Here is a 24,168-nt window from a genome sequence, read left to right as displayed (position 1 = left end):
GGGGGGGGGTACTGGTCTCAATTTGTTGTTTTTCAGAGTTATGTAACAAAAGTGTGACCTTTGAGGCAAAGTTGTTGCACAGCGGTAGCCTAGAAGCAAGTATACTGCAGTGGAACCCCCCCTTTTAAGACCTCCAAAAATGTGAGAAAATCGGGTCATAAAAAGGGGTGATCGAGTCTTAAAATGGGGTAATTTTACAGAGGTTACGAACAGAAAGTCTGAGAAAACAAGGTCTGAGATAAGGGGGGTCTTAAAAGGGGGTTCCACTGTACCGTACTTTCAGGACTATAGGGCCTTTGTTATATAGGGCCAACCCCCACTTTTGAGGGAAAATTGAGAAAAACATCACATTAGGCACTTCCGGCCGCTCATCAAAGGAAGAATACAGAGTGGAAATATTTTTGCTCTGGATGTGCGGTGAGATCAAAGGAAGGTGCATTGTAATAGCTGGTTGGCCTTGAGACCAGCTGCCTGCCCCAGTTTACAGACACTGACCTTCCCCCTGGGTCAATGACCGAGTTTTATCTATGTGATGGTCGGTCTCCTTTGATGTCTGAGAGGAAACACTGCCTGCCCCAGTTTACAGACACTGACCTCCTTACCCCGGGTCAGTGACGGAGTTTAACCTATGGGGGGTCTCCTTTGCTGTCTGAGAGGAAACTCTAGTAGCAGAAACATACATTATCACAAGAGAGGGAGTGTTAGGTTTCTTTGTATGGGGATGTGGGTACATGTTTACTCTTCTTTAGCCATACATAAGGCAATACTGGTCAATAGGGGTTGAGGAAAAAAGTTGCGCCTTATTGTCTGAAAAGTACAGTAAGTAAAAGCATTGAGAGAAAATTGTGAATATATAGGGATATAACTCAGAAGGCAACTGTTACTTTCCTAACCAGTTTTCAGTGTCCTACATGTTGCAATAGTACATTTGACTTAATTGTGGTTTTGCTCATAGCATAGTACGAATATGTGTATGATTTGAAAATGCCGTTGCTTGGATAATTAATTTTAGGTTACATTTCAAGTCACATTTTTTTCTGAGAAGTTTTTGTGGTGTTTTTTTTAAATTGTTTTTTCGCTTGTTTTTACAGCATGTTTCTAGACATCAGAAATGCGTCAAGCATTATTTTCTTTTGAGTGTTCAGGGAAACATCTGAAGACTGTTTCTGTAATGAAATGCCAAGTTTGCTGATATGTATTTTGGTATTATACTTTTTATGTTTCAAAGCAATTTTTGACTGCGGTATTTTATTTATGTGGAGATATATTATGATGCATTACTCACACATTCATTCTGCATGTCTTGCTGTCAGGAACTGTGTTAATTGCATGTGCATGATAGACCTAATCCTGGGATCCTGATACTTGTTCTTGTTATTAACTGCATGTAATTAAAAAACAGCCTGCCTTCTTGGTTGCACCTTTATATGACAAATAATCCCTCAAAATTGGATTGTAAGTTTTGAATTTGTGTCACAATTATGTGCTTGGTTTCCTTCTCTTTATGCAGTATGTGTTTATTTGTATGTTTGTTTTGCAAGAATGTATTACTTTTGAAAGCATGGTGTGCGTGAGTGCATGTGTGTGTGTGTGTGTGTGTGTGTGTTTACATATATGTGCTTGTGTGTTCTTGTATGTGTTCATGTTTCATCATTATGCATGAAGGCTTGTGTTTGTTAACGATCATTACTTTTGGCCTGTCACTTTTAAATATTTAGCTTTCATTTCCATCTGTACCTCAAGTATTTTGCTCTTACTAAGCTCAGTTGTTAATGTGAAGAGCTTGATGGTGTCTGTTCCTGAAGTAAAAGGTCAAAAGCCTGCAAAGGATGTTAAAGGTAACAGTCTGACCGCTACAATGCATGCTTGTCCTCAGTTTTGAAGTTTCGTCAGTTCTGTACTTACGGCTAAGGTTGTTCATGGTAACAGCCTCAACGTTACAGTGCAGTTGTACTCAGTTTTGAAGTTCATTTTTCGTTTTGAAGTTTTGTCAATTCTTTTGTTACTTCTACGGTTTGCAGTTTACCTTTCTCTGGGACCAAAGTTAGGACGTCATCGTTTCAGAAATGAAATAACTCGAGTGTCTGAGTACACTTTTTTTTTTTTACACCAGCCCAGTATGGATACAACCAGCTTAACTGCAAGGGTCAGAAAAAGTACATGTACTTAACTATGGTTCTTATATAAAATGTTGGCTCTCTTTCGTTTTCACATTTTGGAGGGATCAGTATGAGTCTAGTGGTAGTGATGGTTGGGGTTAGGGGGAGGGGGTGGGTGGGGGAGGGGGGGGGGGCCAAGTTGGTATTGCAGTGGGTTCAAGTTTCGGTCAGTAACTAAGAATGAAATCATTGTTCTCTTGAACATTATTTTATGAAGCTGGAGCAGCAGATATTTTGTTTTTGATTCTTATAATTATTATGTATGCTAAAATGTCAGTCGTTTAACCATTAAGCTTTTCTTGTCCTTTGTTATTTTTGTAGAGATGAAATCATCATGAATTCCTAATATAAGAAAGATTTCCCGATGGCTTTCCTGTTTTTCAAACCATTCAGTGTGACAAAATCAGAGAGTAAAACTTGAAAAAAATCAGAGCTGCAATGTACACTCCAGGCAGATTTCCTGATTTGTTATTTTAACTTTTATCTATGTTTATGGGGTTTTTCTCTCATGTTTTTCAGCTTGCAGTTTCACCTGTGCATTCAGTATTTGGGCTAATCATTTTTTAATATTTTATTTTATAATATTCATTTCATCAGTATCAACAGCACCAGCTGCAGCAGTATTTTCACCTCAGTACTTGACTGTCATCATAACTGACTCACCCAGTTGACCCAAAACATTGCAGTGGGGGCTGATCGTCTGAGCATTTTCTCTGTTCTTGTCATTGCAGTCAGTCTTGCGTAGCATTTTGTGTTTTTGCTTACATTTCCTTTGTTGTGGAATTTTATGGTTTTTTGAGTCACTTGAGAAAAAGTGACTCTATGTAATCGGTCAGTGTTAGTCTGTCCGGCCGGCCGGCCGTCCGGCCGGCCGTCCGTAGACACCACCTTAACGTTGGACTTTTCTCGGAAACTATCAAAGCGATCCGGCTCATATTTTGTTTAGTCGTGACCTCCAATGACCTCTACACTTTAACGATGGTTTCGTTGACCTTTGACCTTTTTCAAGGTCACAGGTCAGCGTCAAAGGAAAAATTAGACATTTTATATCTTTGACAAAGTTCATCGGATGTGATTGAAACTTTGTAGGATTATTCTTTACATCAAAGTATTTACATCTGTAGCCTTTTACGAACGTTATCAGAAAAACAAGGGAGATAACTAGCCTTTTCTGTTCGGCAACACACAACTTAACGTTGGGCTTTTCTCGGAAACTATAAAAGTGACCGGGCTCAAATTTTATGTGAACGTGACTCCCAGTGACCTCTACACTTTGACGTCTGCTTTGGTGACCTTTGACCTTTTTCAAGGTCACAGGTATGTCGAGAAGGAAAAAAATTGAAATATCATATCTCTGAAACTATTCATCGGATTTGATTCAAACTTTATAGGATTATTCTTTACATCAAATTATTTACATCTGTATTGTGTTGTGAATAGCAATTTCTTCCTGTCCATCTGATGCCTCATATAATATTCAGAACTGCGAAAGTGACTCGATCGAGCGTTTGCTCTTCTTGTTTTTTAATTCCTTCTAACATAACCGTATTGTAACTCATAACTCATAACTCATAACATTTTATTGATCCAACAAAGGAAATTAAATTGGTCATCAGCACATATAGGTCATTAATTAATAATTATAAAAGAATAAGAGAAGAACATTCATAAAACCCATGATAACAAAAAAATATCTAAAGTAATATATATGTACAACTACAATACCCTTTTTACTTGCACACTTGACACACCGACACACCAACACACATGCATACATACCTACATACATACCTACATACATACCTACATATATACATACATACATACACGTATACATACATACATACATACATACATACATACATTCCATGTTAAAGTCAGGAAAAGTCAGCCATTTGCACAGATCTTTTCTGTTTGTTTGGTGATTTTGTTGGTTGTAGCCTTGTTGATTTTGTCATTGTTCTTTTGACTCAACTGTATCACAACCGTCGAACGCAGAAGAAGAAGACTCAACTGTACATAGTTTTCATTTAACTCCTTAGTTATGTGTGTGTTTGACTAATTTTGTCCAAATTTACTAGTGCAAGTAAAGAGAAAATCACAAAACTAACAAATGAATACATATTCTAGCTTTCTGGTATGTATTGCATGTGAATCTGACTAACAAAAAATAACATGATCAGATATAAAAGTTCTTTTTTTCAGCGAATGACAATTTCAGCGTTTTCTTTTTTCCCTCTTTTTGTAAGCCATTATAATGGGCTTGCATTATTGATTTATTAAACAGAGACAGTGAAAGTTGAGTGAATGATGTTTACTTTGATGACACATGGTTTCCTCCTTGTGTCAGAAACGCTGAAGGGGGAAAGTAGGGAGAAGAAGCTGTCCATTGTGTCCAGACACAACAAAAACGAAGTAAAGGATTTTGCCCGACTAAGTACGCGAGAGAAGGTTAGAAAACTACACTTGGGCCATGCACTTTTCAAAACGCCATTCTGAAAAGCCATGGTGTTATTAGTCTAAAGCATTTGTCGTTGTTTTTTGGTTTATGTCTGTCAGTAGTTGTTTTAGTATTTCGTTGGCTTTGTTTTGTTCTTGATATGGCTGTGTTGTCTTGTGAAGTCTGTATTCAGTTATCTGTTAGCTGCGCCCCCCTTTGGTTTGTCTGTTGTGTGTAAATGCATATGTATGAGTGTGTGTGTTTGTGTGCCTGGGGTGGTCTGCACGAGAAAGTGTTCAACTAGGTGGGACCCATACGCTGGATTGGATTGGTTAAAATTGAGTTAGAGATTTCAACCAGTCAAATGCAGCATTTGTGTTCCACTCCGTTGAGCATTTTCTTGTGAACACCACTCCACGTGTGTACATGTGAAAGAAATTAAGACACTCTTCTTTTGGGGAAAAAAATGCCATGTTAAAGAAATTAAGGCATCCTCCTCTATTGACTAAATGTCTGGTCAGCTTGTTCCTATTAGGTCAGCTGCCTTTTCCTGTTATAGGTAGATCTAAGAAATAAAGGAGAACAAGCGCTCTTAATCCGGACAACAATAAGTGAGAATTATGCGGAACCAATCCCCTGGCACCTGAGAGAATAAGAACCATTGAAATGAGCAAGCTTCTTCTTCTTCTGCTTTCGATATTCATGGCTGTCATATCCTCAGGTAGGTGGCTGCCATGAAGTCTGCATTTTTCTGCAAATGGGGAGCGGGTCCCTATTAAAGCGCTGAATGATGCTCAGACGTGTCTTCTGGCCAGTAGTGTTGGTGTGCTGTCTCCTCCTCTTTCAGTTTCCTCTTAGTGCAGGGATAGAGAAGTGGATTACTGCCCTTTCTTATCAACCTTTGGGATGCTGCTGGTCATTTTCTTACATCTCTTTCTCATGAGGTATTCAATATCGAGTCTGCGCCTGCTTTGATCTGGATTTGAACAACACATTGTTGAAGCATAAGAAGGCTTTATATGCACAACGTGGTGTGAGCGGATTGGTGTCTTTTCAGTTACCCAGGCCGCTCGTTTTCAGACAGAAGTTTTTTTGAGTTTCCGCCCAGACTTAGGTTTCAGTGAGCTTATTCCGGGCTATGTCTTTTCTTTGGAATCATATATGAGACGGATGAAATGTTTTTCTCCCCTTCAAAACACAACCAGGGGTGAAGGTGTGTTCTGTACACAAGCAAGACCTTTGCTGGTACAGTTTTCGAGGATGGGTAATGGGAACCCGGTTTCTGTTGCGATTGAGGCACAAATATTAGTTGTTCTTTGAATATGTTGTGATACTTTCAGTTCAAAAGGCCAGCTTGATCAGTTAATGAACCATATAAAAACAAATTGGAGCAGTTCAGGCATGGTAGATTTTAAAATGATCCAGAATTAATTGAGCAGATTAGAGTTGTTTTGTTTTGCTTATTAGTTGTGTACAGTAGTTTGGGTTGATAGCAAGATATTACTTTGGCTACATACCTGCTTATGTGCAATCCATTTGTTAAAAGGCGAGGAAAATTATTTTTCAGTCCATTTCCTGTATTCACAATCCAATCAAGGTTTATGAAAAACATGTTAAAAAACCCAAAAACACACATGTTGCTTTGGATTGTTCACCTAACAATAGGTAACAGTCTTTTGGTGTTGAAACATCTATTTTTTAAAAGTTAGGGTGGGGTATACTAATATTCATTTGTGTCAGGTCTTTGAAAATCTCTTGGCTGTTTGTTAAATGTATGCTGCTATAACATAACTTTATCACAACCTGAAGTAATTTAAAATAAAATCAAAATAACGCTTACAAATTTGTGACCCCCATCCTCATCCTTTCGTCATGCAAAAACACAGCAAACAAACCACACACAAAAAACATACAAGAAAGAGCCAAGAAATAAAATGTTATTTTAAAAAGTTATAGATTTTACCTGATGTTTAAACCAAAATTGTACTTAAAAAATAAAGTACGGATACAAATCTTGGCACTGCGTTACTTTGTTTCAAAAATGGACATAAATTGTACATAAAAACTCTATCTTGTGCATGGAATTCATGGTGACATGCATTTGCTTGGGGAATGCACAATCGCTGTATACAAATTTCTCTATGCCGATTCCTGTGGGGTTTTTTTCAACAGCAAATGGCTTGTAGCTAATAGCAGCTTTGCATTTGATGTGGCTGATGTTTGCACTTTTTGCTTTGATTTGCTGTTTATGCTGCAAATGCTTTTTTGATGTCACCGATTCTAAGTTTGATTGGCACAGTATAATTTTTCCTTGGATACAGAATGCTGTTTTGTAGGGAGCCGTTTTGGTTCCTGGCTGCTGCATTTCTGTTGGTTTTTGGCTGGCTATCTGGGGCGTGTCTTGTGTGCTCGTGGTATTTCGCTTTTCATGTACCTTTTGTTGCTGAAGCCAAATGCTTAATGAAAGAGCTGTTAGTGTAATGTCACTGTTTGTGTTGTATTCTCGGACATCTAGAGCACCCATCTTCGTTGAATATCGGTGAAGAGATTATGGAATTACAGACTCGCAAGTCGATGGTAAGTGAGCTTCTTGTTGTGAGTGAATAACAGTTGGCTGCTTGTTCTTGTGGACTTGAAACAAACATTTGTTTGAATGAAAAGACAACGCTCACAGCAGCACTTTTTGAGTCACTTGAGAAAAAGTGACTCTATGTAATCGGTCAGTGTTAGTCTGTCCGGCCGGCCGTCCGGCCGGCCGTCCGTAGACACCACCTTAACGTTGGACTTTTCTCGGAAACTATCAAAGCGATCGGGCTCATATTTTGTTTAGTCGTGACCTCCAATGACCTCTACACTTTAACGATGGTTTCGTTGACCTTTGACCTTTTTCAAGGTCACAGGTCAGCGTCAAAGGAAAAATTAGACATTTTATATCTTTGACAAAGTTCATCGGATGTGATTGAAACTTTGTAGGATTATTCTTTACATCAAAGTATTTACATCTGTAGCCTTTTACGAACGTTATCAGAAAAACAAGGGAGATAACTAGCCTTTTCTGTTCGGCAACACACAACTTAACGTTGGGCTTTTCTCGGAAACTATAAAAGTGACCGGGCTCAAATTTTATGTGAACGTGACTCATTGTGTTGTGAATAGCAATTTCTTCCTGTCCATCTGATGCCTCATATAATATTCAGAACTGCGAAAGTGACTCGATCGAGCGTTTGCTCTTCTTGTTCTTTTCTGCTTTTCATGATCCACCTCCATAGTAGAATTAAGCTCAGCTAGGCGCTGGATTGTTTTGACACTAATTGTGTGAGATCTTAATGTGGATAGTGCTTCAGGTTGTTGTTTGCAAGAAGCCTTCAAGTTAAAATATTACTAAGAATAGTTTTAATCTACCTTTCATTAACTCTTTTTTTCTGTTATATGGGATACTGTCAGTACATGTGGGATACTGTCACATACATGTACCGCCAGTTCAGCTCTAACTTATTCTTTTTCAAAGTTAAATGGTTTTAATAAGAGAGGAGAAACCGGAGAAAAACTCTTTCAAATAGCACTGATCTTTTGAGAGTTGTAGGTTCCTCTTGTTCTCAGCTCTTTCATGCCTTTCTGTGCATTGTGTGTGCGTGTGGATGTGTCGTGTGTGTGTGTGTCAGTGTGAGACAGAAAAAGATAAACAAGTTCAGTGTTTAAAGATGCCTTTGTTCCGTGTTTGTCTTTTTTGTTTCTAATATGTGATTAGCAAGCCAAATTTTAAACACTTTATTTGTTTATCTAAATTAATTAATGAGAGATTGATTTTAATTGATTAATGGATTTCATATGATTTAATTTTGTGCATACATTTTTAAAGAAGAAGCAGAAAGCTGTTTTAACTGTTGTTGTTTTTGTTTCGTTTTTTGTGTGTGTGATACTACTGGTAAAGTCCCCAGAAAAGCCATATTTTAGTGTCATTGAGAACATCACATCAAGGGTGTCTAGTAGACTTGTATAATAGAGAAGAGGAAGAACACTTTGGGATTCCCGCAGTATTGTTTCATCATAACCCAAAATTGATAACTGGTAACAAAATTAGTAATATTTTGGGATGAATTACTGAAGCTTTAACTATGCTAGCTTTCTGTCACAATTACATACAGGCAGGAGTCTTTGCACACAGAGACAAAAAGATACACAGGCATGCATGCGCACAGGCTAGGCATATTCATACACACTCTGTCATCATTGTTCCTCTCACAAACACTGTCTCTGAATTTATCGTTTTAACTCTAGCTCTTTAAACACGGGACAGGTTGTGAGCCAGAGAGACCTTGACCTTATCTCGGCGCCAGCGGAGCCGGAGAGCAAGAAGGACAAAGGTGATGACCGCCAGGGACAGTGGCTGAGGAGACGTCGCCTGGACGGAGCCCTCAACAGGGTGCCTGTCGGCTTCTACCCTCGTATCTGGAAAGTGCTCAGGAGGGTATGCAGCATGTTTTTTTGTTTTTCTTTCAGTGTAACACAAGCTTAAGTATGCATGTACACATACGCACAAAAGCAAACAAACATGCACAGAGGTGTGCAGACACTGACACATACATACACACACACACACACACACACACACACACACACACACACACACACACACACTCAAACACACACACACACACATACAAATACACACACACACAAATACACACACACACAGACACACACACACACACATGCAAACACATTCACACGCACACACGCACACACACACACACACACACACACACACACACACACACACACACACACACACACACACGTTTGTTGCATATGGTACAAAACATAAATGGCCTTTCTGGCACTATAATTGGTTTGAACATAAACGGCCTCACCACAAAGATCGACACTGAAACCTATTTGCTTAGGTGTTTTTTTATGACAAATAGTATACATGTTGTAGTTGTTTTTGAGTGTTTTGCATCTCTGCTGTCTTTGTCTTTCAGTGCCAAGGGTTGAAAATTGATGAAACAACCCTCTACAGGAGCTTGACAGAAGAGGTGAGTTGTGTTGGTAACTGCATGCATCTCCCCTCCTCACATTTGACCTGGCAGAAGACGGGCGCAGTGGTTGAGAGGATAAGACGCTGGCCTTCCACGCAAAAGGTCTTGGGTTCCAATCCCGGCTGCACCTGGTGGGTTTAAACGGGGAGAATTTTCCGATCCAGATCAACGTATGTGCAGACCTGCTAGCGCCTTATCCCCCTTCGTGCGTACACGCAAGTACAAGGCCAAGCGCGTACGAAAAAGATCTTGTAATCCATGTCAGAGTTTGGTGGGTTATAGAAACACAAAATACCAAGCATGCATCCCCCGAAAGCTGCGTATGGCTGCCTAAATGGCGGGGTGAAAACGGTCATCCACCTAAAAGCCCACTCAGGCTGAAAACACGAGTGTACATGGGAGTTTCAGCCCAAGAACGCAGAAGAAGTAGAAGACCTGGTAGTCTGTCTGTCTGTATGTCCGTCATTGATTGACATGCATGGCTGAACCCCCAGACCTGGATCACTGTTACTTACATGAGTGTTTGTTCAGAAATGTTGTTAGTGAAGTAAGCTGTGAGAGCAATCTGAAGAGGAAAGGCGTCTCATTACGCTTGTCTACAAGAGGAATGATACCAGGATTTCTCCGCTACAAGTCCATTCCTCTCTGTCGAAGGGATAATCTCCCTTAGCATTTTGTAATAGAGATATGATTGGGGATTAGGTGTAGCAGGGACAGGAAGGTGTGTATTTCAGATTTTTGTCTCTTATAAATTTATAATTTAAGTAATTTGAATGAGAGTAAAGAGTACACCCTTTTTCACAGCAAGTAACAGATCAAAGGAGAGTTGATGAAGTTACACACTAGAACCAGAGGACTTACAAAGGACCAAGCAATTCATTTTAAGAGCTGGTCTCCAAGTTTAAGGTGTCCAAAAAAAGAAGGAGATGATGAAAAAATCTCCAGTCTTACAGGCACAATGTTACCCCTCTTAAGGACTTCTAGCCTGTAGGAAGACGAAGAAGACTACAACTCTAATTGACAGTCTAGAGACCAAGTGTCACTGTCTGGCGTCTGCCTCGAGAGTCCGAGAAAAATTTTCCTCTTTCTTTTTGCTGCGTTGCCCGCAGAATCCCTTCGTACGATGGTGCTGTCAAACACCTCATACGAAGGCTGTTGATGTAGGAAAGAAGAAGAAGACTAGAACTCTATTTGATGTCCTACGCAGATGACAGAGGGTGAGTTCAAGTTTGCCCTGGAGGTGGAGATCGTGCTGAACCAGATCCCGGAGCCGGAGTACCGGCAGCTGATGGTGGAGGCCATGATGATCCTGGCCACCATGGTGGAGAACGACAACTGCAAGATCAACATGGACCAGATCATCCTCGTCGACCACATCGTCACCGAGGCAAACCGCATCTATGTGGAGACTCAGGTCAGTGTGGATTGTAACACTATTGGGCTTGGGGGAAGGGAGGGAGTGGAGGGGGCATCAACATGACCAGGTCATTCTCATCGACAACATCGTCACAGAATCCTGCATCCTCCTCGGAAAATCAAGTGAAATGATGGCAAGGCAGACAAACTATTCCAATGCACTGGTTCATGAGGTGAAAAACTGTTAAAAGAAACAGAGCTGGTGACACTGACTGGCAAAGTGCCTGAAGTTTTAAGTTACTCTTGCATATCTGAGAAACATACAGTCAATACATGGTTAGCCACCTACTTGAGCCTATCACTTGCCATCACCACTTCTGACAGTAAGGACTGTATTTTAACTACATGAAGACATTCTAAATGTACAGCTTTGCAGGAACAGAGATCACGAAAGAAGATTATAATCTTTTTCTTTTGCTTCACTCTTGAATAGAAAGAACAAGGTCATTTTCTGTGGTTGCTTAGCTCTGAAACATGAAGAACAAGATTAACCTTTTGTTTTTGCTTTGCTCTTAAACATAAAAGGAAAAGAATGGAATAAGGAACTGCAGGCGAGGGGAAATAGAACAAGATAACAATTAAGTAGAAGTGCAACGCCAAGGCACTGCATACCCCAGTGAAAGACAAACCTCTCTCTTACTCTCTCTCTCTCTCAAACACACACACACACGAACACACACACACGCACACACACACACACCCCAAGTTACACACGTACACACATACACACTCACTCACTCTCTCACTGGCACACTTTATACACACAAAACACACACCCATACGCACATATAGACAGACGGACATACACACCTTTACAAACATATACACTTACGCACATGCACATGCACACACACACCCACTCTCTTTCTCTCTCTCTTTCTCTCTCTCTTTCTCTCTTATACAAACAGACACACACCCACCCACACACACACACACACACACACACACACATGTACATATGCACGCACGCACACACACACACACACACACACCCACACACACACACACATTGACTCACACAAATCTCATACTCATACGCACATAGACCGGCACGGTTGGCCTTGTGGTAAGGCGTCCGCCCCGTGATCGGGAGGTCGTGGGTTCAAACCCCGGCCGGGTCGCGAAATTTTTTTTCACACGTCAGTTACGGGTTTTCAATCGCGAAGGCTATTTCCGAGTAGCTACGGACGTAAACGGAAGTTCCGATGTGTTCGGATGCTTATCGATTTGAGTTGTCGTTCGTGTCTCGCTGACCCAGTACACGGTAGCGCTGGAATGAGTGCAATCCGAGCTACGAACTTTGCCGATTGCAATCTAGAAATGATCGTCACTGCTGCAGGGTCAATGTGTGAATTAATAGGATAGAGCGAAAAGAATTGCACTCAGCACTCGCTCAATCCATGCTGAGGCTCATAAACTCCCAGCCTGCAGAACATCATACAGACAGCAGTCTTTCTTCCCTCGCACCATTGGCGAATGGAACGCCCTCCCACCACAGGCAGTATCATCAGCCTCGGTGGAAGCCTTCAAAACCCAGATCTAGACACCATGCACTGCAGCAGAAGACCTCTTGTACACCAGAGTTCCCATTTAATTGCCAGAAACACATTCACAGATACTTCAATTTGTTGTTACTGGACTCCGAGTGCCTTTTTAGTTTCTACAAAAATAATAGCACTGATGATCTAACGAGTAACGTGATCCTGTTCAGTTAGATCTAAGTTGTAACAGTGTACAGTCAGAATCACCAGCATCAGCGTGTGCCAGTATGCATGCGGTTTGTGGCTCCCATACGCGTGCATGCTTTTTAATTAGAGGGTGTATTTTAGTTTTACGACAAGAAAAAGAAGTTGTTTCCTTCAAAACATCCAAAATATCCGTATTAGTATCTCTGGATGATGCAAGGATAGTGTTCGACTCGGCTCTTTGACTTGGTAAACATCGGAACTTCCGATTACGTTCGTAGTTACTCGGAACCAGACTTCGGGATTGAAAGCCCGCAACTGACATGTGAAAAAAAATTTCTCGGCCGGGTCATACCTAATACTTTAAAATTGGCAATCTAGTGGCTGCTCCGCCTGGCGTCTGGCATTATGGGGTTAGTGCTAGGACTGGTTGGTCTGGTGTCAGAATAATGTGACTGGGTGAGACATGAAGCCTGTGCTGCGACTTCTGTCTTGTGTGTGGCGCACGTTATATGTCAAAGCAGCACCGCCCTGATATGGCCCTTCGTGGTCGGCTGGGCGTTAAGCAAACAAACAAATACGCACATAGACAGACGGACACACACACCTTTACAAACAAACACATATACACACTCATACACACACAAACATACACACAAACTCATGCACACACACACTCACACACACACACACTCTCTCTCCCTCCCTCTCTCTCTTTCTTACACACACACACACACACAAGTACAGACTCATGCACGTGCGCACACACACACACACACACACACACACACACACACACACACACACACACACACACACACAAACAGTAACACTAACACATGTGCACAAAATGAACACACACACACCGCGCGAGAGAAAAAATCTACAGGGAGGCATGACGTCATGATGCATTAATTGACGTCAAAGACTTTCGACCGTGACGTAATCTTCTTACGCGAGCTTTATCCATAGACTTGGAAACTACGGAATTTCTACCCGTCCAAAGCGGCCTTGGGTGGCGTTTTTTCAAAAAATGGGGGCGCCTGTTGCACCCACCGTATTTTTGTTAGTATGGTCCCAATTTTTGGTGAACTTCCATCTTCAACTGTAGCCCGTAGCCGGGCACAAAGAATCCTTTATTATGTATTATCGGTATGAACATTTCTCAAGTCGATTACAGTATAGCGTTCGTGGGATACCTCCAGCTTCGCTGGGATAAAAATGTGCTCACCAGAAAACAGCAACATGAATACACAAAGGACAAGATTACATTTTTTCCGCTTTGCTCTTAAACATAACGTACATGATTAACCTTTTGTTTTTGCATCACTCTTCAACAGAAAATTCCACCCGACATACTGAACAATTGCATGGGGGCGCGGGGCATCTGCTTTCACCTGTACGACAGTGCCCCCAGCGGGCCGCACGGCACCATGACCTACATGTGCCGCGCCCTGGCCCGGCTGTTCAACCTGCCCGTACAGAATGGAGACCTGGAGTGCACCATCAGCTAATCCGCTCAGCCCCGTGCTTGCTCCTCACCTGCTGATTTACCAGGGACAGATACTGCAGACAGCTGGATAACACTGGCGGCTAAGTCACATGGCGCTGTGATCGTTCATGACCTTGTTGCTTCCTTAGCTGGCGCAGTGGATTACAATCAGCTGGATAATACTGTCGTCTAAATCACTTGTCCCCGTGGTTGTTCATGGACTGCTTGCTTGTTTGGTAGAGTGGATGCAGACAGCTGTGGTTTATTGGATAATACGCTCAGCTAAATCACCTGGCCCTGTGATGGTTTATCAACAGCTTGCATAGCTGATGCAGTGGATATACAAGTTTCAATTCACTGATTCGTATTGTAGTGACAGTTTAGATTACGGAGTGTGTTTGCATGTCAAGAATCTGGCTTGCTGGCAGAGCTGATCTGCTGAAGTAAGGAGTGGTGATCTACAGTTCACGGTCAGTTGTAGTGCTGCATGGATCGTTTCCGTACATGGTCAGTCTCACCCAGCTTACCTGCTGAAATAGACTTGCAAATACTTAGATGCTTCAGTAGCAATCTGGAGTGAATCATGGACAGATCCACTGAGTCATGTCTTCATCTGGTCAGCCCTGGTTCCCTGGCCGATATGGACAGCAGCATTTTGTTGTCAGCTGAGTCATCATGCTTGGTTTCTTGGCTAAACTGGCCTGTACAAGTCGGGCTGCTTCAGTAGATCAGAAATGCAAGTGCATGGGTTACAGTTCCATGTCTTTAATAATTGTGACTATCCCTGAATGACCGAAGTGTATTTTTCAAGTCACCGCTACCAACATTGTTCAGGTTTATCTTAACCAGTCATTACTGAGTATAAGCGTGGTGTTGCCAGAAATGAAACGCGCATAATTATTGGATATATTGTCACCAATAAGAAATTACCAGGTTGAGAAAGTCGTCAGCTGAGAGGAGTATGGTTGTGTGCAAATGTCTGAAGATGTTATGCTAATGCACAGCAGTGTTATGGAAAAATATATATTCATGTTGTTCAGTGTCTAGTTTTTTCTGTTATCTCCTCCGCCAACCCTCATTACATTTAGTCAAGTTTTGACTAAATGTTTTAACGTAGGGGGGGAATCGAGACGAGGGTGTGGTGTATGTGTGTGTGTGTGTGTGTGTGCGTGTGTGTGTGTGTGTGTGTGTGTGTGTGTAGAGCGATTCAGACTAAACTACTGGGCCGATCTTTATGAAATTTGACATGAGAGTTCCTGGGTATGATATCCCCGGACGTTTGTTTTCCTTTTTTCGATAAATACCTTTGATGACGTCATATCCGGCTTTTTGTAAAAGTTGAGGCGGCACTGTCACACCCTCATTTTTCAATTACATTGATTGAAATTTTGGCAAAGCAATCTTCGACGAAGGCCGGGGTTTGGTATTGCATTTCAGCTTGGTGGCTTAAAAACTAATGAGTGAGTTTGGTCATTAAAAATCGGAAACTTGTAATTAAAATTATTTTTTTATTAAACGATCTAAAAACAATTATCTTATTCTTCGTCATTTTCTGATTCCAAAAACATATACATATGTTATATTTGGATTAAAAACAATCTCTGAAAATTAAAAATATAAAAATTATGATCAAAATTAAATTTCCGAAATCGATTTAAAAACTATTTCATCTTATTCCTTGTCGGTTCCTGATTCCAAAAACATATAGATATGATATGTTTGGATTAAAAACACGCTCAGAAAGTTAAAACGAAGAGAGGTACAGTAAAGCGTGCTATGAAGCACAGCGCAACCGCTGCCGCGCCAAACAGGCTCGTCACTTTCACTGCGTTTTGCACTCGCGGCGGACTACGTTCAGTTTCATTCTGTGAGTTCCACAGCTTGACTAAATGTAGTAATTTCGCCTTACGCGACTTGTTTTTATCCTCAGACGGGTAAACATAGCTCCATTCCATGAATTTGCAGTTCCGTTCTGTTCTTTTTGAATTAGAACCAAAAAAGATAGATGTACTGATGTTATACTGATCACAAATTTGAAGAGGCTCCCTTTCCAAATGTCCTATTACATGAGTTTAGAAGTAGTGCAGTGTGAAGGAAGTCCCGCTTTATCCCTGACCAGCTGAGACTGGTCTGACCCTTGGCTAGAAGCCTTAGGGGAGGGGACGGGGCGATCGCTGTTACCAGACATGTTTGAAAAGAAAAGCCTTTTTTTTTCTTTTCTTTTTTTCTTTTAGTTCTTTCTTGGGGAACCTTACAGAAAGAGAGCGAGAGAGAGAGAGGGGAGATCGAGCAAGACAAAGCAGACAAAGACTCTAGTCAAGATGAGCAGAAATAGAAAAAATTCACTTCCCTGCACTACCGTCGACCGGTCGCTCGCAAAGTCCCAAAACCACGTGAACCACACAACAGCACGAAGAAAAGGATCTTCTTCTCTTCTTTTTTTATTTTTTTTTTTATTCCATTGAAGAAGATCACCAAGTTCACAAACGAATTATATCCAAACGGTAATAGATCCAGAAAACGCAGACGAATAGTATCCAACGATGTTGACACGTCAGCGAAAAAGGGTGAAGTGAAGATGGCGCCCGCGTGACCGGATGACGCTGGTTTTGGCGCCAAGCGCTACTAGCGACATCCGGCAAGGGCGGCCACTCTGGGGTATAACTCTAGTTTCACTTTCGTTTTCCTTTCGGTAGTTAAGGGGTTATATGCAAAATAACATTGTGTTGGTAAGTATAAATAAATAAGAAAATTATTAAAAATTTTCATGATTATGGGTTTTCATGCAGTGAGGAAATGTTGCAGTGTCAAGTAGGTATTAATTAAACACAGCATATTGATGGTTGCATTTCACGTGCCTGCATCTGTTTTGAGTGCCTATATGTATTGCATTAGCATAGCACAGCTCATTTGAAGTGAAAGTTAAGGACTTTTAATACGAGTGCTGGCCATTCAATGCACATGTGGTTAAATACCAGATACAAATATTATGCATGGTGACAGGCATGAAAAGTCACAAAAATAAACACACATGAAACATGAAGAAAGCTCAAGAGAACAAGCGTTGTCAGTTTTGCAACTGCACAGTGTATGTGTTTCAGTAGGTATTTGTTCTGTTTGTACATGTTTTAACATCATATCATTGAAAGATATATGTTTGCTGAGATGTTCATGCAACCTTTTTTTTTTCTTTTATCTTTTCGCTGAGTGCTGAAGGTGTTCATTTCAAGTGTCTATAATTCTCTAATCTTTCTCCTTCACACCCGTTTATTCTTTGTTGTGCTTCCGCTTTCATTATGTTTTATTGTATGTATCTATGCCCTTGTGTCAGTATGTGCATGCATGAAAGGTTTGAGACATTAAGTCGAGAGAGTTGAAGGTGGTTGTTAGGGAGTTTGCCTGGCTTACTTTATAGCACGTTGTTGAGTCAGTGCAGTGGTAACTTTTTTTTTCTTCTTTTTTTTCTTCACAATTTTTTTATTCAGAAAAGGTTACATGCATGCATTCAGGTTGACAGTATGGGAAAGGCAATTCAGAATATTATGACATTGACAAAAACACCTTATGTATACAATGGCAGAAAATAAAATGTTTTTTTGAATATAAAAGCAGGAAAGTGTGTGCAGTTATTCTTGTATGAGCTCTGTGTACGCAGCCCAGTGGTAACTTTTTTGTGTGTCTGAATAAATTTGAGTGCTTGCTCATTTGCCGCTAATCAGAATTCTCCATTTCATCTGATAAAATTTACCCAGCTCTTGAATATTATTAGTTGCAATACAACTATCTTTTTGTGTGTTTGAATGATTTTGTGCATATTAATTATGTAAGTGCTTTCTCATTTACCTATAATCAGATTTCTCAAATTCATGTGATGAAATCCAGCTCTTGAATACAGTTGCAGTTGAACTACCATGTGTGCTTCTTGAACCATGTTTGACATGCAAGAAGGCGAGATGTTGTGAAGTTCAAGTAAATGTACATCATCTGTGTTTAGCAAGCTTGGTTTTGCTAATTATTCTCTGGTGTGCGTGTGTGTGTGTGTGTGTGTGCAGATTTCTGTTATATTCTTGGCACATTTATTTTTTACTTGTCATGTGAAGTATTCGCTTTTTGTTGCATATTTCTTTTCCTAACTCATGTTTTTACCCCCGGTGATTTCAGCGTATGTTGTACTTGCCAATATGTTGTGTGTGTTTGTGTGTGTGTGTGTGCAGATTTCTGTTATATTCTTGGCACATTTATTTTTTACTTGTCATCTGAAGTCTTCCCTTTTTATTGCATATTTCTGTTCCTAACTCATGTTTTTACCCCCCGTGATTTGTATGCTCTACTTGCCAATATGTTGTGTGTGTTTGTGTGTGTATGTATGCAGATTTCTGTTATATTCTTGGCACATTTATTTTTTACTTGTCATGTGAAGTCTTCCCTTTTTGTTGCATATTTCTGTTCCTAACTCATGTTTTTACCCCCGGTGATTTCAGCGTATGCTCATCTTTAAAAAAAAGCATGTCTCAACTCTGTCAGTAATTGTGTTGATCAGAACAAAAGCTACAAAGCAAAACACAAAACTAAACATTATGAAAAATACTGAATCAGTTTATGTGGTGCTTGGGCATCTGCTCTGATTTGCTGGTAAAATCATTACAGGAACGGTCATTTGCTTGTTCTGGGCTGTTGAATCTCAGTATTGAAGATGTATGGTGTTAGTCCTAAAATTAAACTCTCAAAATTAAAATTACAGTAGTCTCATGAATTATACCATTGAGTTTTCGGGTCAGCTTTTTAAAGTTCCCTTCCTGTAAAGTTTCTACTGTTGATTTTATAGCGTCATATATTCTTCCTGCATTTTATCCTGTCAGCTTTACCTTGAGGCCGGAACTTAAAAAGTTTTTAACGATTGACTTGTCTGTGATCCTTTATGCACTGTATGTAAATAGATAGTATTACAATTTACATGTTTCATTATTTGCATTTGTAGATGTTTGCTATTGACAGTTTTGTATAATATTTTAGGTTCATATACGGCTTTACGGGAGATTGAGTATGCAAAATTTATGTAAGGGTTGTATGGTTTTTAATGGGTTTTGGTTCACCAAGAAGACACAGGAGTGAGTTTAGTTTGTGTGTAATTTTTTATGAAGTAAAAAGTCTTGATAAGTATGCTGGTCAAGTGCATAAATTTGTGGTGTGGGCATTTTGCATTGACAGAGATGTATACCGCTAAGGCTGTGAAATCATACAAACAGATCAGTTGGGATCATTTGCATGTCTGTGTACATACTTGTTTCATGCTTGCTCTTTGGTAGATTCACTTTATGGTTTAAGGGGAAAAAGATGTTAAGAAAACTGCCCAGAAACAGAACCTTAAATCATTGCTATGGAAGAAAACTTCTTGTTTTATTTTGAATCAGAATTATGAATTTCATATTTGTATCATTTTTACCACCAGTTACTCCAGCAGATCAAATGGTAAACCCACACTGGTGTGAAGTTTTCATTCAGCAAAACACACCTTCTCTAAAATGAGTATAATAATGAAACTTCCTTTTCTTGCTTTCCATCAACACATGAGTTATATTTCCCTTTAACACCAATTGTTCACCAGTGATTTTTGACAAAGAACAAAGTTCCTTTTGCAAGCTTTTCCCGCAGTGGGGCACTGCGGTTATGAAATTAAAGGCCCCTCCTGTTTTTGGAACCGCAGGAGCTTTCTAGTTTGCTGTTAGGTAGATTTTTGGTTCCTCTTTCCTGTCATGCTCTCTTTTTCTTCATGAATTCTTTTCTTTTTTCTGCCTTCTTGCTCATTCACCTGTATTTTTTCCAAAAATCTCTTCTCTTGCCGCTTGTCTCGCGATTCATGTATAGTTTAATCTGTTAGTGTTCTGATGTAAGTCCAGCAGTAGATAGGTTAAGCCTATTTTAACATACTGGAAACTGGTAATCTTCCAGTAGGTATTAATTTAGTTTTACTAAAGCCTGCTGGGACACAAGTAATGGGTTAGTGCATTTGTAAACAGGAATCGCTTGACAAGTGGCCCCCTTCATCCCCCCCTTCCTCGTCCTGATATGGCTCTGCGTAGTCGGCTGGACGTTAAGCAACAAATAAACAAACAAACAAACCAATTGTTCACCAGTGATTTTTGACAAAGAACAAAGTTCCTTTTGCAAGCTTTGTTATCTATTGTAATTTATAAGCACTTGAACATGAAATATTTGCTTTCGCCATTTGCAAAGACAAGAGAATGCTGCATTGGCTCTTATACTATACAGTTGGCAGGACCTTACGTAAGTGGGACATGTAACTGGGAAGAGCAGTCATTTTGTGATTATAGTCTGTTCTTGTTTTTTCAAAGATTCTACCACTTCATATGCACAAAAATGTAAACTTGCTCCATGAATAAAACCCAACAAAGAACACATCACTGACAGCCTGTATAATTTATGTTCTTTGTTTATGTTGTTCATGTAAATGTGACATTACCTGCCCTTTTTGATTTAGTTTGAGTGTGCTCAAAAACAAAGAATAACACAAGACATTACATTTCTCTGTGTACAGTGAATATCTATCATTTGTGTACTGCATTTTTTCTTTCTTTTTGGTGAGAAGTTGCTGTGAAGATGGGCATTTTTTTTTATGAAATCTACAAAGTTTTTATATTAAAAGTGGAAATGTTTTTTGTGTACAGTTATCAGCAAATATTGTGTGTGCGTGGAGTGTGACCCATCTGTTCGATACCTTTTTGATGTCATTTTTTTTCAAAAACGATGGTGGGGAAAACGTTCACCCATGGATTCTTGCGTGACATTAAACAAATTCAGATTTGATGTGTCTGAGAGGGTTTATGTGTAAATGAGAGAGTGGGGGAGTGTGTGAAGGTGGAGTGGGGGTGTGTGAGGGTGGAGTGGGTATGTGTGTGAAGGTGGAGTGGGAGTGTGTTTGAGGGTGGAGTGGGGGTGTGTGGGGGTGTGTGTGAGGGTGCAGTGGGGGTGTGTGTGTGAAGGTGGAGTGGGGGTGTGTGTGAGGGTGGAGTGGGGGTGAGGGTGGAGTGTGGGTGTGTGTGAAGGTGGAGTGGGGGTGTGTGTGGAGTGGGGGTGTGTGTGAGGGTGGAGTGGGGGTGTGTGAGGGTGGAGTGGGGGTGTGTGTGGAGTGGGGGTGTGTGTGGAGTGGGGGTGTGTGTGAGGGTGGAGTGGAGTGGGGGTGTGTGTGGAGTGGGTGTGTGTGAGGGGGGTGTGTGTGAAGGTGGAGTGGGGGTGTGTGTGAAGGTGGAGTGGGGGTGTGTGTGAAGTGTGTGAGGGTGGAGTGGGGGTGTGTGTGGAGTGGGGGTGTGTGTGATGGTGGAGTGTGTGAAGGTGGAGTGGGGGTGTGTGTGATGGTGGAGTGGGGGTGTGTGTGTGAAGGTGGAGTGGGGGTGTGTGTGATGGTGGAGTGGGGGTGTGTGTGAAGGTGGAGTGGGGGTGTGTGAGGGTGGAGTGTGTGTGAGGGTGGAGTGGGGGTGAGGGTGGAGTGGGGGTGTGTGTGGAGTGGGGGTGTGTGTGGAGTGGGGGTGTGTGGAGTGGGGGTGTGTGTGGAGTGGGGGTGTGTGTGATGGTGGAGTGTGTGAAGGTGGAGTGGGGGTGTGTGTGAGGGTGGAGTGGGGGTATGTGTGCATGAGTGTTCAAGGAGAGATAAAAAGAAAGTGTGTGTTCGTGCTGAGGGTTAGATACTGACTCAACTTCATTTTACATTAATAAAACGGCACAGTGCCTTGTCTTACAACCTGTCCTTACACTGAAATAAAACATGTATCATAGGCTTACGTATAACACTGACAAGAATGATTAAATAAAAGTGCAATGCCTTTGGCATAGTCGTCAACCACCCAAAGCACTGCATATCCCCAGTGAAGCACAAATCGGCCATCCCTCCCTCTCACACACACACATGATAATGTCACACACACACACACACACAAACAGAGAACAGATGCTCAGATAGATTTGAGAGCGCATGCGGGAGAGGGGGAGAGAGAAAGAGAGCTTTAAACCCAAATATACAAAGAGGAAGAAACTGACAAAGTGAGAGAGACCACGCGCACACCTCCCCCCCCCCCCCCACCACAAACACACACAGCAATGCAAAACACTCACTTAGACACACCAATCCTTTCAAACACACACAAGCACACACAATCACACTCACAAACATAGACACTCTCTCTGTCACTCTCACTCACACACACACAATCTCACTCTCTCTCTGACACCAGGCATGGGAATTGAAAAAAATAAAAAAGGTTGAAAATGGCTGCTGTGAGCATGCCCCCCCGGAATTTTTTTTCTCCAAAGAACCCAAATGGTGCAATTTGGTGTCATCTAAGCTCCAAGTTTGCCATTAAATTCAGTTTTTAGAACCATTTTTGCCTCCCCCATTTATTTTTTCGGCGGACACTTTTGCTTTTTCGGCGGAACAAAACAAAAATTCGGCGGAAATTTGCCTTTCGGCGGACAATTCCCATGCCTGACACACATACACGCGCACTCAAACCCTGTTCTGTCTCTCTCAAACACTAACACACAAGCACACAAACATGTACACACACACACAACCAACCAGTGGAGATAACTTTGGTACTAAAAATTGGTGGAAACTAGTTAAATCATTCTTATCAAAGAAAGGATCAGACCCCAATGAAATTCCTCCTTTGACGTCAAACGGAACAACCTACTATACTAACCTAGAAAAAGCAAACTTGTTCAACGACTTCTTTATCCAACAGTCCATTGTCGAAGACGATATGTCAGACATTCCTGAAGTACCAAGGCTTCCTTGCAGAATAAACACTCTCACACTTTCAGTCGAAGAAGTTATAAATACGATTAACAAACTAGACAAAACAAAAGCAGTCGGTCCAGACGAAATCCACAATAGAATTTTAATTGAGAGCTGCGAAGTGATTTGTGACAGCCAAGAATTTGTGTGTGTGTTTAAACAAAATGCGCTGAGAACAGCCATTGTTGAAACTGTATTAGATTTAAGGATAAATTGAAGCTTTCATTTTTCTAAATGCATGCTAATTTTAATTTGTTTTTGTTCAATCGGAAAGGGTACATCTTTATTTTTAAAACTCTTTCTGGTATGTCGTATAACAACAGAACTAATATCTCAAATGACTTAAGATTTCGTGTGTAGTTTACGACATGTGTTAGCACAAATCTCCGAAAGTTTGAAGGCAATGCATTGGCGAGTTACTCAAATGTATCATTCTTTATCTCATTACCCGCTAAAACGGCTTCAAAAACTGCCTTTTATGTTCCACTGTATCGACACTACGTCATGTGAACTCAATCTGTTTTCTGAATAAGTTATGGGAATAAACGGCCTTTCCAGTCATATAATTGGTTTTACGATAAGCGGCCTCATCAGAAAGATCTGCACTCAAACGCATGTGTACAGGTTTTTTTTATGACGATTAGTGTAGAATGAAATCGTTTGATGGGGGCTCTGTGATGGTCCGGGGAGAGATTACCTTACGTTGTAGGACATCTCACTACCGATTAGTTGGAGATTAAGTAGTGATCGCTGCCGGGATAAGATTTTGCAGTTTTTCGTTGTAAGAAATACTACTGTTGTGAATTTGAAATCAGAGGGTTGTCTAGAGTAACAAGCTCAAGCGTTGTTTTCGCTGGCATGTTTGACGTGATATTTTCTGGAGACAGTCCTCAGTCCTTCAATAAAACAATACAGAACAAATTAAATCATTTAACCTTTTCATTTTTGTGTGGCATGCGTTTGAAAAAGTGGTCCTTAACTTTTGTTGAAGGGTATATATATAAGTGAAATAAATGTTGAATAAACGAACTGAAAAGGTGTGTATGTGTGTGTGTAAGTGTGATGATACAGCATGCATTTAACTGCAGCAAGCAAATTATGAGTGAAAGGATGCTTTTCTTGGTTTCT

At 40.8% G+C, this 24,168-nt stretch overlaps 1 protein-coding gene across 8 annotated transcripts in view; it reads left to right on the top strand.

The window, feature by feature from the left end:
- Positions 1-21,056, top strand: part of LOC138968696 (probable phosphorylase b kinase regulatory subunit alpha) — a 78,354-nt gene extending 57,298 nt beyond the window's left edge. For 5 of the 8 annotated variants that reach the window (XM_070341301.1, XM_070341306.1, XM_070341305.1 and 2 more), the window contains 6 exons: positions 1,806-1,838; positions 4,510-4,610; positions 8,897-9,067; positions 9,582-9,635; positions 10,846-11,052; positions 14,080-21,056. In XM_070341301.1, the coding sequence (XP_070197402.1) occupies positions 1,806-1,838; positions 4,510-4,610; positions 8,897-9,067; positions 9,582-9,635; positions 10,846-11,052; positions 14,080-14,253 (740 nt within the window). In that variant the 3' untranslated portion in view covers positions 14,254-21,056. Of the gene's footprint in view, positions 1-1,805; positions 1,839-4,509; positions 4,611-7,114; positions 7,177-8,896; positions 9,068-9,581; positions 9,636-10,845; positions 11,053-14,079 lie in introns of all 8 variants that reach the window. The other 3 variants (XM_070341307.1, XM_070341302.1, XM_070341303.1) reach the window with 2 other exon arrangements.
- The last annotated feature ends 3,112 nt before the right edge of the window (positions 21,057-24,168 follow it).

Source organism: Littorina saxatilis, linkage group LG6, assembly GCF_037325665.1.
Source record: "Littorina saxatilis isolate snail1 linkage group LG6, US_GU_Lsax_2.0, whole genome shotgun sequence".
NCBI classification, from domain to species: Eukaryota; Metazoa; Mollusca; class Gastropoda; order Littorinimorpha; family Littorinidae; genus Littorina; species Littorina saxatilis.
Note: the sequence above shows the minus strand (reverse complement) of the source record. Positions and strands in the feature narration are given on the sequence as shown.